The sequence below is a fragment of the Trachemys scripta genome, chromosome 18 (assembly GCF_013100865.1).
Source record: "Trachemys scripta elegans isolate TJP31775 chromosome 18, CAS_Tse_1.0, whole genome shotgun sequence".
Classification (NCBI taxonomy): Eukaryota; Metazoa; Chordata; order Testudines; family Emydidae; genus Trachemys; species Trachemys scripta.
This window is the reverse complement of record NC_048315.1, coordinates 4432746-4451295: the sequence shown is the minus strand read 5'-3', so window position 1 is coordinate 4451295 and position 18550 is coordinate 4432746. Positions and strand designations below refer to the sequence as shown.

Genomic DNA, 18550 nt, shown 5'->3' with positions numbered 1-18550 from the left:
TGCTGGTGAGTGACTCATCCTCTAACATCAACAGACAGATGTGGGCAGAGAGCAGTCCTTGCCCTCTCGACCCAGCTCTTCTACTGCCTCCAACGCCCTCTGCTAATCCATTCCGAATCATGCTCAGCACTCAGAAAGGGCTTTGAATCTTTTACAAACTGGAATTTCTTTGCACTAAATCCATGAGGTGGGTGAGTGCTGTTCTCCCCATTCAACAGCTGGGGAAACTGAGGCCCGGAATTGGGAAGGCTCAAATGTTCAAACGCGGGTGCCCAAACGTTAGGCACCTAAGTCCACAATTAGGCATGTAAAGAACAGGCCTAATTTCTAAAGGAACTGAGGACCCCCAGCTTCCTATTGTGCACAGCATCCCTGAAAAATTAAGCCACTTGTGAATTTAGGAACCCAACTTTAAGCATGTAAAGTGACACTGCAAACCAGCGACAAGAGCAGGACTGGAAGACAGGAGTTCCTGACTCCAAGACATGCTGCTTCTCCTGACTAGACACCCATTCTTCACCACCTGGAAGTGCTGGAGTTTGGATCCTTACAGAGAGCCAAAGGGACAGACCCAACGCAGGAGAGAAGGGGAAACCCTGCTAAATGCAGGGATCCGTCTACCAAGGCTGTCCAGGTGGCATCAAAGGGCCAGTTTACCACTGCCATAGATTCCCTTCTCCCACCTTTCAGCTGTAGCCTGTAAGCTCTTTGACGCAGGAACTGTCTCATACTATGTGTGTACGCTGCACCTAGCACAATGGGGCCAAGATCTGAGCTGGGCCCTAATAGCTACTGTAATGCATGTAACCCTAATGGCAACACTGCGCTATTTGAGCTTCTTCAATATTCAAGTCTGCAAAAAGCATTTTAGGTCTAATAATCTAAAACATCTGCAGTAAAAAATGATTCCTCACTTCCGTAACTGTTGTTCTTCGAGATGCATTGCTCGTGTCCATTCCCTTCTAGGTGTGTGCGCGCCCACATGCACAGTCGTCGGAGATTTTTGCCTTAGCGGTATCCATAGGGTCAGCAGTGGCGCCCTCTGGAGTGCCGCGCTCACGCATCGGTATATTAGGTGCCACCGGCCCTACGCCCTCTCAGTTCCTTCTTGCTGGCAACTCCGACTGAGGGGTAGAAGGGGGAGGGGGGGTAATGAAATGGACATGAGCAACACATCTCGAAGAACAGCAGCTAGGAAAGGTGGGTAACCGTTTTTTCTTCTTCAAGTGCGTGCTCATGTCCATTCCATTCTCTCAGGCAGTATCCTCGGAGGTGGGCTCAGAGTTCACGGTCATGCAGCTTGCAACACTGCTCTACCAAAGCCAGCATAGTCTCAGGCCTGCTGGGTAAATGCGTAACGAGACGAAAACGTGTGGATGGAAGACCCAGTAGCAGCCCTGCAGATGTCCTGGATTGGCACCTGGGCCAGGAAAGCTGCCAAGGAGGCTTGTGCCCTAGTTGAATGGGCGGTCACAATCACCAGTGGGCAGGTGGACACACTTTCGCCAGATCATAGCAGCAGCGGATACAGGCAGTGATCCAGGATGAAATTCTCTGAGCGGACACTGCACGACCTTTCATCCTGTCGGCCATCGCGATGAACAGCTGTGTTGACTTACGAAACAGCTTGGTCCTTTCAATGTAGAAGGCTAGTGTCCTCCTGACATACTGAGAGTGCAATCTGCGCTCCTCCTCCCATTTATGAGGTTTTAGAAAGACGACAGGTAAATATACGTCCTGGCCTGTATGAAACTGTGAAACCACCTTGGGCAGGAAAGCCGGGTGCAGACGCACCTGAACCTTGTCCTTATAGAACACGGTGTCAGGTAGCTCCGAGGTAAGTGCCCTAATCTCAGAGATCCTGCGGGCAGATGTTATTGCAACCAGGAACGAAACCTTCCAGGAGAGAAGGAGAAGGGAGCAGGAAGCCAGAGGCTCAAAAGGTGGGACCCATGAGCCGCAACAGTACAAGATTTGAGTCCCAAGGAGGGATGGGGTCCTGTATGTGGGGGTAAAGATGCTCCAGACCATTGAGAAACCTGACCTGAGTGAAAACCAACCTGCCCTGGAGCGGAGGGTGGAAGGCCAAAATGGCGGCCAAGTGGACCTTAACAAATGAAAGAGACAGATCCTGGAGCTTGAAATGCAGAAGGTAATCCAGGCCGAATACCTTGGTCCAAGGCCCAGCATGTAAACCGCTTCCATTTGGCCATGTAGGTCGCCCTGGTAGAGGGCTTTCTGCTACCCAACTTGTTGAACATGGGCCGAGCATTCCTGTTCCTCCACCATTCAACCATGCAGCAGCCAAGCCATCAGGCACAACGCTGCCAGATTCGAGTGCAGAAGGCTGCCCTGGTTCTGAGACAGCAGGTCTGGCCGGAACTGTAGGGTGCAGCTCAAAGATATTATGTCGAGCACCCAACGGTCCAAAGTTACTTGCGAATATGCCGACCAAATGGGGAGCAGGTGATTGAGGAAAAAATAGGAGGGTGGATCCTGGAATGTGACTGGGGTGCTTTCCTCATGTGAACCCTCCAAATGCCAGGGGTGGTTTGTCTGATATGGACAGGGAGGAGTGGTGGGAATATGGAACTGGCATCATGGGCACACCCCAAGAGTTCCAAAAGGCCAGTGAGTAGGCCACTGGCCCTGCTGCCACACCGCTGCCGCGGTGGATGCCGTGCCGGTTTCCGGGGCCGATGGGGATCCATGCCTTCTTGGCGAGGGGCTGAACTCCAGCTCCGACTTGGATCATTCCCCTTCCGGTGACCAAGGCGGGGCTGTGGAAGACTGAGTGTGCTGGTGAACCCTTGTCAGAGACCAATGCCTAGAGGGCGGAGAGCAGCATCTGTCCGTCAAGCGGTACCGGGGTGGCAGAGATCGTCTAGGCGATAGGGACCTACACCAGGGCGATCTCTGGCGAGAGGCTGGCCGGTAACAAGAGACCGGTGCCTCCATTCCAGTGTTCCATGCCTCATGGAAGGACAGCGTGATTCCAGAGACCTGGGTCTTCTAGCCAGAGACCAAGTTTGTGGGCCGAGATCCTAGGCTGTGGGGCCGGGGATATATGCCTATGATTCGGGGACTGATGGCCATTGTCTTGGGGGGGGGTCCCATGGCTGGCAGTACCGGCAAGCCCATGAGGTCGTTGGCCACCTGGGCAGCTTCGGGTGTTGAAGGCCCAGTAGCAGCCAGGGTCCCCCGCCACTCCCAGGAGTCGGAGGCGGATCCCTGGTTGGGCTAGGGGGTCCGACCGTAGCGGTTCCCCCTTGTAGCTCCAGGGCAGGCGTGTGGCCTGAACTAGGTCCTTTGCCCAGAGCCCCCTTCCCCTCCTTAAACGCCACCGGGGGAGCCTCTTTTCTTTTGCCACTTTTTGGGCACTGGCGAGAGGGAACAGTGCCGGGCAGAGCCTGGTGCCAGTGGGGCGCTCTGCACCGACGCCATGGTGCTAGAAGCGGAGTCCAATCAGGAGGGCTCCGACACTTTAAACAGCTGCTGTGGGTGTCTCTAACAGGCATCGGCCTGTTGCATGAGGAACATGGTTTGAAGCCCAAGAACGGGGCCCCGCTCCAGGGCAAAGTCCCAGCCAGGACTCTAACAACTAAACTAACAACAAACACTAAACTAAATGGCTAACTAAGTACCTAAGAACTATATACAAAGAGAACAACAATGGGCTGTTAAGAACTGCTAACATTCTTGCAATGCAAGACAAGGCATTCTGACCAACCATCTTGGGAGAGGGTAAGAAGGAACCAAGAGGGTGTAGGGCTGGCGAGTGCCACTGCTGACCCTACGGATACTGCTAAGGCAAACATCTCCAACGACTGTGCACGTGGGTGCGCAAACACCTAGAATGGAATGGACATGAGCAACGTATCTCGACAAAGAACAAAGGTTATGGAATTATGATTTTTATCATGATTGTGTCCCAAGACCATATTCTAGGCTGACAGACAACTCCTGACAGACAACTCACAGATAACTCCTACCTACTGTTGTCTAAGAAAAGGACAATGTTTCTGCTCGTTTGATTTTTCTATCTACTTTTAAAAACAATAATTCTCTAGGGCCCTGATCGTGCAATGGGATCCATACAGGGACCCCATTGTGCTAGGTGGTGACCAGGAGCGGCGCCAGGATTTTTGCTGTCCTAGGTGGCAGCACTCCTCCACTGAGCATTCAGGGGGCCTGGGGTCTTCGGCGGCGGGGGTCCTTCCACTTCGCGTCTTCGGGGCACTGCGGCGGCAGGTCCCGGAGCGAGTGAAGGACCCGCCACTGAATTTCCGCCGAAGACCCAGAGCAGAAGGACCCTCCACTGCCGAATTTCTGCCGAGGGTGGCAAAATGCCACCCCCCAAATCCTGCCGCCCTAGGCGACCGCCTAGGGTCGCCTAGTGGAAGTGCCAGCCCTGGTGGTGACATACACAGAACAGAAAGACAGTCTCTGAGCCAAAGAGCTAACAATCTAAGTAGAACTGCAGGATCATGGCCTAATTCCTTTAATGCTCACAATTTATATTGAAGTTACATCTATAAAGAGCTGATAAAGTGTTAACAAACAGTTGCTAGACATTACAAGCATGTTACAGACCTGAACAGTCTGTATTCCAGCTGACTGGAAGACATCTGTAGAAGGTATTCTAGATAGTTAGACTCTTGGATTCTATATCAGTTGATTAACTATTTAATTAAACAACTATTAATAATTTATTAACCCTTTATAAACTATTCATAATTGTGCCCTCAATATAAAGCACAACCTGTTGACATCACAGCTCTCTAATTCATTCTGGCAACTTTTTAATCTAATAGAGGAAAAAAATAAAAAGGAAAAACACCTGCTGATGAAACCACAGTGACTCAGTTCTTGCACAGCAGAGCCCAGAAGTTGCTGTGTGGCCTGGCTTGCCCGGGAGAGCCTGCAGTACACTGCTCTCCACCTGCCATGTGGGCACAAATTGTGTTCCAACAATTAAAGCCACCGCCTGCGGAGTGAGGGGGAAGAAGGGGGCTTTGTTACCTGGCACATTCTAAACATTTTTCTTATTTATGGACACTAAGGAGAGACTGGTCTGTGCAGAGGCCAGCTCATCGAACGGGAGCTTCTGGAGGAAAAGAGCTTGGCGAAAGCTTGTATGGTCCCGTGAGGCCTGTTTCAGTCACAGGGCGTTGCATTCGGCAGCGTGGCACTTAGTGCAGGCTCGGGGCATCCGGCAGAGTGATGCCAGATGGAACGGCAGTGTTAATTGGGTTATTTCATTTCACTTTCTGCCCAACCCCCCTGCCCCACGCTCTCGTATCCAGACCTACAGTAAATTCCATTCAGCCCACAGGACGTTTTGGGAAACGATGCCACACAAAAGCGCTTTTTATTTATTTTGTTTTTTAAAATGCTCACGCAGTTCCCAGGTGTCTATTTATTCATGTGTATTTCCAGTAGCTCCCACAGACGAATCACTTCCCCCCGTCCTTTACTTCTCCTGCCTGTATAATGGGGACAGGGACACTTGGCTGTTCTATGCAAAGCAAGCTGAGCTGTAGGGTGTATAAGAGTTGAGTGTTTTTACCATCTAATCGCCAATAACAATCACAGTTGGCCACCAAGCAGCACTTTTCAGCCATCCGTCTCAAGTCCGTTATGAATCCCACTTTGCAGATGGGGAAACTGAGCTGCCCTCAGAAGAACTGACTTGCCTAAGATACAGGCCAGAAGGCAGGGGTGGAGCAGGGAGGAAGAGAGAGCCAGAGCTGCCTCCCGAGAGGCGCATTCTGTGACTGAGAACACAACAGGCCTGATTCACAGTTACTCCAGTCCTGAGCTGGCGGAAGGGATGCAGCAGGAGGACTTTAAGCCACCTGTGCACTCCCACTATTCAGGGCCACGCAGGACCCTGCCGAGCTTCCAGTGTAAATTAAGCAGCTTCAGGACTGTTCGCTTCAGGACTGTAAGCATTTCCTAGTCCTGCCTAACTCCCAGAAAACCCTTCCTCCACCTTCCTGCCTCTCCACTTGCCCAAACCTCCCATTTATCTCTAAACTCATGGCATGTTTGCACTGGGAGCCCCTGGAAGCCAGTGCCTCTTCTTGAATGCCTGGAAAGCACGGAGCATCCTGACAGTCCCACTGCCAATAAACAGCAAGAAAGCAAAGCCCCTAACCTGCACCAGGAAACATACCTCAGAACACACCCACTGTGCTGGCGGAATGGCCTAACCTTCCAACGGGTTCAATGGACAAAGGCTACAGAGGAAAGAACTGCCAGCAATAGGGTTCAATACATCACACATTATTTGATTCAACCTGCAGTAAATGCAACCCAGGACCTCCTAGCCCCCGCATGGAGCGGCTAGCAGGACTCAGGAGACGCTCATAAGCAGATATAAAACAGCAGAAGATCAAAATAAATAGAGAAGAGCAGGAGCAGATCAAAGGGGAAGGAGTTTTTATCTAAGAGGGGGTGGGGAATGTTCCCAGAGTGGATGAAATACTGAAGGCTTTTAAATGCCAACTGTAAAAGCAGAGATGTAGCCTCAAGGATGTGTCGTGCTGGAGAGACAATGAAACAGACTCATCCCTGGTGTAGCCTCCATTGATGCCAATGGACATACACGGAGTTGTCCCAACACTCTCCCTGGCCAAAGGTGGTATTACTATTCATTTGCACTTGATGCCAGGCGCTGTACAAACCCAAATCATCCGACTGGCTCCCTCCTTATCAACTACCTGTTCCTCCCCCGTCCCCAACAGTAATTCTCTCAGTCTGTCTAGATTTGATCACACTCGAAGGCAAAACCTTTAACAGTGACCCTAGCACCTCCCAAATGCATGGAGCATGTGACAGTCAGCTGACAGCGAATGTAAAAGCAGTGAGGTCACTGGGATGCAAGTTGGATGATGCTGGGGGTACAGACTGCTTTGGGGTATGCACTGGAGATGGAAACGGAAGCCTGTGGGTGTGCTGGAATCCATACTTGACAGCACTGCAGGCACTTGGAAGGTGCCAAGAATGCAAGAGTCTTGCTCCATAACTACTTATTTCCAGGACTTAAAGGCTTGAGAAGAATGGGGTGTGCCCTGCTGCAGCCTTAACTGTTACCAAGTGCTGCATGTGTTTGTTAACCCTGTACACCTCAGCACAGCGAATACTCAGCCTCCCTCCCCCTCTGTGCAGGAAGACTCGAGTATACGTATTAGTGCCACAGACAGGAGCCTATAATAGGCTTCAGCACCTTTGGGAGTCAAGAGAATGCTCCTTTCCATTAGCTTTATCCCAGCCAGGCTTTAATGTGAAGGTTCTCCCAATATCTACACACAGTCACACTGGGTCAATCCAGCAAATTGCATTTGTAATGCTATCAGAGCAATTCATTACCGAATACCACTCACACCTTTCAACTAGATTAGCCAGGCTCTGGCTGCAACTCAACTAGACTACAGCTCTAGGTCTACATCTAGTTTTACATCTATGCATCTACATAAAAGCTACCTCTGGGAGATGGGGGTTCTGGCCCTTACCTTTCTGTGAGTGAGTTTTGGCAGCTTTCCCCGGCCGAGAGATGAAATGAGAGTGGATGGATGGCACAATAAATAAAACAGAAAAGTGGAGAGAGTGAGAGAAGGATAGAAATAACCAGGACAGTAACATTTGAATGTCACGGCACAAACAGGCTGAGTTTTAAAGTGATTTTCCAGGATCAAGAGGCCCGTTCCCACCATTCGCAGTACTGTACAGCATCGAACGCATCAGGGTCCCAATCTCGATTGAGGCTGCCAGCAGCGACTGCAGTACAAGTAAGGATGCACAGGCATCCCTCATGTTAATCGGAACAGGAGCGTCTCACAGCGGGGCAAGGGAGGGAGGAGAAACAACGTGCGAGGTGATTCTGCAACCCTTCCGCTGGTGGAGCAGTGCTTATGTCTGGGAGTCGTCCCAGGTTGCCCACCAGGGTATCTGCAATTCACTGAGCAGGCAGCTGGGACATCTCCCCAGCTATAGCCATTGGGAAAGACCATTGTTCCTCCCTGGGTCCATGATTGGAGGCACCGGGAGTGGGAGTCCTTCCACGGCTGGGGATCTGGCCTCTTCCACTGCCTGTATAGTTACTGGGTCTTCCCTGCCAACGCCCCTTCCCACCCCCAGCCTAAATTTCACAGGATGGCACTAGGCCTCCTGTATTAAAGGGGACAGAACAAAGAGACAATCCCTGCCCCACAGCGCTTACATGTCACCCACAATACCTGGATCCTTTCAGGCAACCCGCAGCAAGATGCCTTCCCTGCACAGGGGCTAAAGGATGGCACCTCCCCAACCCTCCTGTTAATCCTGGTGTTCTGACTACTGCTGCAATCTCACTTCCTAAGGACCCGGTGTCGTGCATGCAGAGAGCAAAGGAGGGCGTGGAAGGGGGAAGCATGAATCCATTCTAAGGGAGCAGGCGGATACGGCTGGTTATCTGGAAATGAGTCAGACCTATTTCTGACCCAGGCACAGGAGTAAGGGGCTGGAAACAGAAGCATAAGGCTCCACGGGAAAGGCTGCTCCCAGATCACCGAACAACCCACCCAGACACCTGGGGCTTCTCAAAGTCCCTGGACAGCTGGTTCTCAAGAAAATGTCAGCCCAGACCCCTGTGCTCTGTGCAGTTTGGATCAGCCGTCAATCAGCATTCGGATATTGGGGTGCTTATTCAGAGTGAACCTCTTGCCCCTCACTAGCCCAAACACACATGATCAATCAGAGGGGCAAGATGGCAGCTTCAAGGCTTCATCTCTAGAAGGGAGCTCCCTCAGGTGAGACCCCAGGCCCACTCACCTCAGGTGAGACCCCAGGCCCACTCACCTCAGGTGAGACCCCAGCAGTGGCCCAGGCCTACCCCCCTCAGGCGGGATGCCAGGAGCAGCTGCAGCAATTCTACTGGCCTGGAGCTATCGAAACTTGGCTTCCTGGGAGCCCCAGACCGCAGGTACTTTGATGCATTTGATAGGAAAGTTCCAGTCCCCGGAGATTGGTTTGGGTGCATTATGTCTTGCCCCGCTGCACACTGCCCCTTCCTGAAGCATATTTTAATAGGTTCACTCATGTTTCACTCTCCTTTATTACTGTGCAAATGAGCTCACCAACTGAAGAGTGCTCGATGAAGGGAAAATGGGAGGGCAGCTTTGTTTGTCTCCCTTCGCGTGTAAACAAAGGTCCTTGCTGGTACCCCAGGGCTGCTAAGAGCCAGAGGGATGGAAAACATTCAAGGGGGCCCATATTTTTATACAGCCTTCAGCATAAATTAAAATGGCCCTGGATCCTTTTCTGCCCAGCTAACTTCCGCCAGTTGGGAGAAGCAAACCCCTCTGTATCCGCCCCAAGCCAGGCTAGGAAAAACAAACCCTGTGTCATTCGGGATGGGCTTAATTTGGTTCAGGGAGTTGAGTCCTGCGGAGAGACTGGTGGTAAGTTCGAAAGCACTTTCCAGCCTTAATGGGCCCTGTTTAGTTATCAGAGAGCCCTTCTCAAGTCATGGCAGCTTGACAGCAGGCGGGAAACGGCCCATGCTGTGCAGCTCTAGGGTGGTCACAGACAACAACTCTTCTCTGCGGCCATGTCACATTCACAAATGTCGGCTGCCAATGAAACCTTTCGTTTTCGCTGTGGATTTGTCCACGTGGAGAACTGATTCTGGAACAAGGCAGGGAGTGAATCCAAATAGCTACAGCTATTCTGGAAGAAGGGTGTTCACACCGGACACTACTCTGCAGTGGTATTCCAGTCAATTTCCCCATGTAGACAAGGCCTGCCTCTTGCTGTTTGCAGGTGGGCCCTTCCCAGCTGCCTCACCAGACAGGATGGCTGTGGCACTTCCTAACAATAGGGGCATCTCAAATGGCCTAGAGTTTGGGCTTGTTTCACAGACGCACCTGAGGGTTTATTATTCTTTATCTGTATTATGGTTGTGCTGAAATGCCCCATGGGAGCAACACCAATTTACAGCAGCCGCGAATCTGGCGCATTGGCTCCAATGGAGCAGTGCCAACTTACACAAGTTGGGGATCTGAGCCCACTGATTCCAATGGAGCTGTGCAAATTGACATGAGCAGGGGATATGGGATGAGCTCTATAAACAAATCAGTCCTCATAGCTGGTAACTTTGGGCTTCACATGTGTTTGTCTTTATCCCTTCAAAGCCCAGCTGTGTGCTGGGTCTGCCGCATTTTGCTACTGATCAGGGCACTAAGGCCTTGGCGGCAGCAGCAAGAAGAGGAAAAACTAAAAAAAAAAACACTACCATAGCCATTAAAGGAAACAGTAAAAGAGTGCAATGGCTGCTGTTAGAACGAGCTGAAAGAGACTGAGCAGGCAGGTAATAAGTTCTGGCCTGAGCAGATGGCTTCATTCTGGAACAGGAATGGGTTCCCCCTCCCATACCTGCAAAGTTGTGTCACCTTCTCCTTCAGTCTCGCCATCAGTATATATCACACTCTGCCTTGAGGTCTCCTTCCTCCTGGTCTTCCTCCCACTATAAACCCAATTATAAATATCCTCCTCAGCACAGCTCTCTAAATAAACCAAAGGAACAGCCTGACAATGAGGATTGCTTGAGTGTCAGCATATTAAATTCACTCACTATGGCTAGGAGGACGGGAAAAGAAATCCCACCATTCATTTCTCTTATTGATCTATAATACCACCCCGAACTCTGCCTCTATAGCTATAGGAATGCAGCTCCATGCTTTCCATTCAGCCACCTGACTCAGACAGCACGGAGATTGATTCAACCGCATTCTCTTTTTCTCCTGCTCAAGCATTTATGCTACAGGAGGAGGGGGAATAAATAACATCTTGTATGTTACACATTAATATATATTTTAAAAAGTGTTGGAGGATCAAAAAGGGGATATTGATTAGACAGCAGGACAGGGTAAGAGGAGGTTTCTTTAAGGAGGAAGGCAGTAATTCTGATGCCTATCACGTTGAGGGGAAAACTGATTTTAGAAATGGAGATGGCATAGTGGGTACAGTATCTGGGCACGTTCTGTGCACAGGGTGGATCGTCACCTTTGTCCAGGCAGACATAGCACTGCTCCACTATGCACAGTGCTGAAGCAAATCTGACACGTACATAGATTTGGACCCTAAGAAAAACACTGGGAAGGAAAAGGTCTTAATTTCATCCTGCAGGTGGATATTCTATCTCCTCAGGGCTTCGGGAAGCTGTATTTTCTTGTCATTTTGACGTATAGCTGACAGAACAAATGTAGCACTGCACCACATACAATGGGTCAGGCAAAATTTGAGAGGCGACTTGTTAGGAATACTGGGAGCTCCTTGATTTCATTGCAGCTCTTTAAGAGCAAGGCTGGATGACTAGCAAAGGATGGGACGCATACCACAGGCATATAGCAGGGTGGCTCTTCTCTGGATAGCCCAGATTACAAGGGACAATCCTGACAGATTCACACCTTAAATCAGGTCCTGTTATCCTAGGCCTGGTCTATACTACCCGCCTGAATCGGCGGGTAGAAATCGACCTCTCGGGGATCGATTTATCGCGTCCCGTCGGGACGCGACAATCGATCCCCGAATCGGCGCTCTAACTCCACCAGCGGAGGTGGTAGTAAGCGCCGCCGACAAAAAGCGGCAGAAGTCGATTTTGCCGCCGTCCTCACAACGGGGTAAGTCGGCTGTAATACGTCGAATTCAGCTACGCTATTCACGTAGCTGAATTTGCGTATCTTAAATCGACTCCCCGCTGTAGTGTAGATGTACCCTCAGATCCTTGTCAGCCAGAAGACATCCTGCTTAAGACTGTAAGCTCTTCGGGGCAGAGACCATCTTTTTGTTCTGTCTGTACAGCTCCAAGAACAATGGGTTTCTGGCCCAGGACCATACAGTACAAATAAATAAATACAAACCTTATCAGGCTTGGGTGGGGAGATTATTATTATTAAACAATTCCCATTATTTTCAGTCCCACTTTGCCACTTACTCCTGGGAGACTCACTCACTCCTTTTGGCAACCGCGAGGCAGATTCAACTCGCAATGGAGGCCCAAGAGCTGCTTGTACTAGGAGGTTAGCACTCTGGCACGGTCCCCTTTCAGACCTTGTGCTGCTCACAGCAGGGATTAACTCCCTCCATCTGTGAAAGTCTCACCACCGTCAATCAAAGGAGGCAGGCAGGAAATCATAGGCAACATTCTCCTCCACTCTCCAGAGCAGCAATCAGCGGCAATACGGGAAAAACCTAGCCTCTCTCAAGACACTCTTTCTCTGCCGCCAGCTGTTTGAAATGGCCCCCTGCTCTGGCACAGACAGTTTAACTAATATGCTGACCAAAGGCACCCAGTAAGAGGCCAGATTCATCCCTACTGTGATTATAACTGAGCCCTAGTTTGCCTGCAGACACTAACCCCCAGGAGTTAAATGGAATGGTAGAGAGAAGGCAACAATTTCACTCATCCCAGCCACCATCTTTGGTGGCACACCCCCAACCAGCTTGTCACCATCATCTTTACTGGATTATTTACTGCAGCGCTCTAGGCTCAGCTATCATAGTCCTCTCACAAAACCTACTGCCCCAGGGAGCTGATCGCCTTCCTCATCGACTTCAGCAGGAACAGAATCAGGCCCTAAGTAGGCAATTTCTGCTCCAAAATGAGCATAAAAACCTAATCGCTTCAATTACCCCGACAGCAAAGAAGCTGATGCAGAGTGCTTTGTGGCAATGATTAGCAGCATTTAACAGAGCCATTTATAAACTGACAGCCGGTCACAGCGTCAAGTAAATAATCATAATGTTGGGTTGGTTTCTTTCTTTCTTTTTTTTTTTTTGGTATAAATAGCTCTAACCATCTCCTCGATGCGCTAGTTTAAAAAACATTAAAAGCAAGTGGCCATCAATCTCCCTCTGAAAATGCCACAGCGAGAACAACAAAGCCGGGGCAGGGAAGGGGAGAGCTGGGGAAGGGCGGCATGGGCTGATGGAAGTGATGACTGGAACAGCAGAGCCACCATTAGGACCCTTGGGTGGGAATTCCGAACCTGTAAAGACACCTACCCCTCTCCCGATTACTGGCACATGAGACCCACGGGGGCTTCACTGCAATGGAACTGAACCCATCTAGTGGCCTAATCACCGGACCATCCCTGCTCTTGCTCCTATCTGTACACTGCCATTACACAGCTTCTTGACACACCACAGGAAAAGCCAGGAGCCTAGGGGCCAGCTGGTCTAAGTGGGTCTCTCTCCAAGGATGTCAATTTACACCAGCTGGGAATCCGACCCTGGTTGCGTGAAGCTAATCAGTGCAATGTTGCTGTCGATACCGGATGGCCTAGCTACTCCAGTTGGTCATGAACTGGCTCAAGATTTGGGCTAAGAGCTTTTAACTCAAGACACCCCATCATATGATGGATCTTTTTAAAGAGGACAGGGGTTAGTTAGGATTGCGAAGGCAAATTCAGACTGAGAATGAGCCCCGTGACTATGCCAACAGCACTTCCTACCTCTGAAAACAGACAAATCAAAAGTTCAAGCAACCAGATCTGTTGTTCCAATAAGATACACTAGATCCCCTCTACCCTGCGATCTCCACCTACTCCCCCCTACTTCTGGATTGCACGTTCCCTGGGCTTGTCAGTTGCATAGCTTGTGTCTGCCATGGTGGGATTGTGGAAGCTCAATGCCTCTCAACTCAACTGCGGTGCTGTACGGTACAGGAAGGGTCATGGAGCACCTACCCATGCACTGGGCTCTATGGGCATCACATGTCCCAGGAGCAATCTGAGCATTAGCTTTCAGGATAGACTGACCAGACAGCAAGTGTGAAAAATCGGGACAGGAGGTGGGGGCTTAATAGGAGCCTATATAAGAAAAAGCCCCAAATATCGGGACGGTCCCTATAAAATCAGGACATCTGGTCATCCTGTTTCAGGAGTCCACTGATCTTCTGCTCTGCCAAGTCAGAACCATTGGGCACATCACCACTTGTCATTGAGTCCTACCTCCTGAAGGGCTGAATCAGCAGAGGGCCAGTGGGGTGATTAACATTAGCAAATGCTATGGGATGAGAGTCAAACCCATAGAAATCTTTCATAGAGCGGGGGGAAAAGGAAAGCGGGAACAGGAAAGAAAAGATATACAGGAGCATCAAAAACACAAACAGAAAGAGGAGGAGAGATGAGGAAAAGGAACGAGTTGAGATGAGGCTAGAAGAAAGAGGGGAGATGGGGATAAAGGAAAGCAAGATACAGAGACGGTGATAGATCAAGGCAAGGGATAGCTGCTCATCCTCCCCGCTCCTTTCTCCCTTCAACTCGGATGTGAAACCCCTCAGTGCTGCCCTGGAGATTGGAGGGAGACCAGCCATCTAACCACCCACTCTCCCATGAATGCCACAGCATGTTCAGCCCCTGCACCACTCCCACATTTCATTTTAATTTTAGCAAATATTTCAGAAGAGAGAACCCAGAACTCCAGGGATTTAGCTGCAGCCCGTACAATGGAAATTCACAGAGCATCGCAGCATATTGCTCATTACAGATCCGCGAGTCACTGTCTCCGTAACAGAGAGGAGGCAGAGTAAAGGTCATTAGATCCATGCATATTTAATTCTTGCTGCTTGTAGACTAGCATTAAGACATACCTTGGCTTTATTGATTGTGCAGTGGAGAGCATTGTTTTCTTGGTCGTACAGCAAACTGAAATCTAGTGTTCCCAGCGTCGCTGAAAAAGACAAAAGAGCCTTGTTAACTTGAGCTACCCAGCAAATGCTGTTTTTACTCTCACTAAATGGGAATAAAGTGGAGGGCTGCTGGAGAAAGGGACCCAGGAAGATGTGAAAGATTCCGCTACAAGCCTGGTGTGAAACAGCCTGTAAACTCAGGGCCTGATTGTCAGAGGTGCTGACCAATCCTAGGTGCCACTGAACTCACCATGGGTGCTCAGCACTTTTGACAATCGGACCAGACACGTACAACTCCAAGGAGCAATTCACAAAACTCCCATTGGTTTCAATGGGACCAGATTGGACACTAGCACATGCATCACTAGAGAGACGGATGCTTTCAGCCACCCATGCCCAGGGCCATGGACATCCTCAACTGGGTCTAGGAAACTGAGCTCCCGCTCTCATGAAGCGGGCTCCCGTACAGGATGGCTGGTCACCCCTGCTGGACTAGGAATAAGTCCCGACCCTTCTCTCCTGTAACACTGCGTATTATGGCACAAGTTCAACCCACGCCAAGCGGGCACAGGACCCCTCCGTCGTAATGGGAGCTCCACCCACCTGTGCCATGGCTGAATTCGGCTAACATAATGCAACTGCTAATTTTCCACCCATTTTATTCCCCCCACTCCTGGCAGCCTTCAGCTCCTGCCACCCTAATTCTACTCCTCACTCCCCCCCACAACAGCGCCCACCTCCCTCACCCCCCACCTCGGCAGGCTCCAGTCACCCTGCAATCCCACTCCTTGGCAGGCTTCAGCTGTCACCCTCACCCCACCTTCCTCCCAGGCTCCAACAAGGAGCCAGCTCCCCTGCCTCCCGCAATCCCATGTTCCACCCAGCTGCACTCCCCCCAAGGGGAGGCTTCTGTGCAGGAGGCAAAGAGGGGAGGCACCCTGCTGGGATCCCCCCACCTTACTGCAGTGTCATGGGGAGAGAGGGCAGCTGCTGCTGAGCTCAGTGGCGGGGGCAGCTCTGCCGTGCCCTCACTACTGGAGGGTGCCCTGCTCAGAGCAAACAGGGACTGCGGGCAGCAGCTACCACAGCCCCTTGCTCGACAAACAGACTTTAACGGCTGAAGCAGGAACTGCAGACAAAATCCCCGTGGCCGCTGATTGCCAGGCAACTCCCAGACCATGACAGTCTTGCTGTTACCGCGAGTGCCATGGGAACTGGCTCCAGCCCTTGACAGGACACCGGATGTACTTTCAATTTAGGTCAAGGTGCCTGGATATTACAATGCAGGACAGCTAGTGAACACGCAAGACAACAACAAACAATCATTCCCAACTCATGGGAGTCGGTGGGCTAGCAAGCACACCCTTCCACCCTCAGGGAAAGAACTATGTGCTTTACCATTGCATCGCGAGGGCTGGCAGTTTGCAATTGACCAACAGCTATGGGAATTTGCTTGCCTTGTTTGGCCCCAAGCATTCCTTGCCGCTGAGAAAATGGGAGACCAGCTGATAAAACCGCAGAGCTGTCATTTGCAATCGCTCAGAATAATGAGTGAAACCCAGAATAACCTTGGCTGCACAGTGGCTTCAACAGTCGGTGTAGCAGATGGATGCAAACTAACACCCATGACAGCGACTGCCTTTGGGGGTGCCCGATCCTGCTCTCACTTCCCCCTCCCTTTGCAACCTCGCTGACCTCATCTACTCCAACAAACACGTTCTCGCCAGCCACCTCCTAATACTGCTCTTTTTCCATCTGGGTTTGCCATCGCTGGGGCCCATGAAAAGAAAATCACTAAGGTTTGTCTACACTGCATCTGGGAGCAAGCCGCCTGGCCCGGGGCCATAGACTTGTGCTAGCAGGGCTCCCGCTAGCATGCTAAAAATAGCTATGCAGACATTGTGGCTCGTCTCCCCAGGCTTGGCTCCAGCCCGAGCCACAACTTCTACATGCTAAAAATGGCTGTGTAAGGCAAGCCCTGCCAGCACAAGTCTGTAGATCCGAGCCAGAGGCTTGCTCCCAGACGCAGTGTAGACATACCTTCAGGGATCAGGCCTGCACAAGGGGCCTTAGCTGCATTAAGGGTGCTGTTGCCTTGACCACTGATCCCCATTTTATCAACCACAAGCGGCATTAGGAACCAGCAACGGCAGCAAATGCCCAGCAGTGCTGATAAATGGACAATCTCCTGGCTTCTCCGTCATGCAATCCAAAGCCTTCTCCTTCTATAAGGTCCGAGATCTCCCAGTCTTTAGGGAGAGGTTCTGTTCCAGGCCTGTCTCTAGACAGCAGCTTTCATGTGTTGAGATTTGCAGGGTGTGGCTCTTGGATCACCGATTACTGGCTCCCAGGGGCAACGATAACTGCAGGGGATAGGTAAAATCCAGAACAGGCATGAGCAGCGGCAGCTCCAGGGATTTCAGTAAGGCTCTTTAGTGCGGTCAAGCAGCTCTCAGCACAAGCCCATGTATGCCTGTGCACGTGTGTGCATAGAAGCTAAACCCCCCTTTGCACATCCCCCTTCCCCCAGTCCTGAGGCCACCTGAGAGCTGGGCCAGTTTCCAGGGTAAATTAGAGCAGCCAATGGGTAACCACATTGCTTACAGCCCTAAGGTGCTGTTCTGACAGCCAGGGCTAGCCAGAGGATAAGGATGCCCTGGCCTCACCCCCTTTTCCCAGCCACCCTGTGCCAGTGGAAGGGAGGGAGGGCCCTAAGGGTAGATACAGTGGCTTCATACCACCCGAGGATTCCCAGAGGCTGGGGCGACCTGTAGCCAATCCTCTGGGGTTAAGGCCGCTCAGGCACACCAGCCCCAGCGTAGTCCTAGTGTGCAGAGGGGGGCCCAGGTCTGAATGAAGCCGGGCATCTGGGAAAGCTGCCCTGCACACAGGGGTAACATTGCTGGGCATTTCTGTGCCGCTGTGCTCCCAGATTCCAACCCAAACACCACGGTTCCCACTTTAATTCTGCAGAGCCAAGAGGCTTCGATAAGCATTTGAGAGTCTGAGAGCTCAGCACAGCCAAAGCTCTCCAGTTTCCCAAACACTCTGTGCTCTATTTCATCCAATCTAATCTCCTCTATCGGTCTAGCTATCTATGAACCCCTCGTGCTCCCATCACCCGAGTCTAGTTTCTCTCACTTTGAGGTTTGTCCTGGGGAAAGATGTCCCACAGATTTCTGGGCAGCTAATGGGTAATTATGGTACAGTGAATGGGGGGTAATTTTCCCCCCAATCCGTTCAGTGAAAGTTTTGTTCTGCAAAATCCAGACTGGAATTCCTGGGATCTGGAGGTCATTTATCCACATCTCCAAGCTGGGAGGGTTTGGATAAACCGTTCTGATTTTGGCCCATCACTAGAATAAATAACTATCCCCGGGTGAGTTTTCGGAGTGCTCCTGCCATACAAACCTCCCATGCACATGCTCTCCAGCCCTAGGCATAGGAGATGCACTTGAATCTCTGTACCTTTCTGGTCCCTGTAAGGCTCCTCCTGGCCTGTCTCCCCCAAACCAAGTCTCTTTCAGGCCCTCCCCTCAGACCACAGTTTATAAATTCAAAACACCCAACACAGCTATCCCCTCTGAAACACAGGGGCTCAGAGACCTTGCCCTATGCAGCCCTATCTGCTCCAGGGCCAGCCACAGAAGCAAACCTCCCTCCAGCAGCTCCCCCTTCAACTGAGTTCTCTCAGCCCTTTATAGGGATCACCTAACCCGGGGTGCGGGGGGCAATAATTTTCACAGGGGGGCCACTCCACGAATTGGGGTAAGTTATCACGGGCTGCACATTTCTACTATATAAATGGAGGGGGTGCAGGGGCTGGGAGGGAGTTTGGGTGCAGGAGAGGGCTCTGGGCTGGGGCAGGGGGTTGGG

General features: G+C 51.1%; 1 protein-coding gene across 1 annotated transcript in view; it reads right to left on the bottom strand.

Moving 5' to 3' along the window:
- Positions 1-18550, bottom strand: part of DOC2B (double C2 domain beta) — a 147822-nt gene that overhangs the window by 105969 nt on the left and 23303 nt on the right. The window contains exon 2 of the mRNA XM_034752836.1: positions 14636-14715. Coding sequence (XP_034608727.1) covers positions 14636-14715 — 80 coding nt within the window. The remainder of the gene's footprint in view (positions 1-14635; positions 14716-18550) is intronic.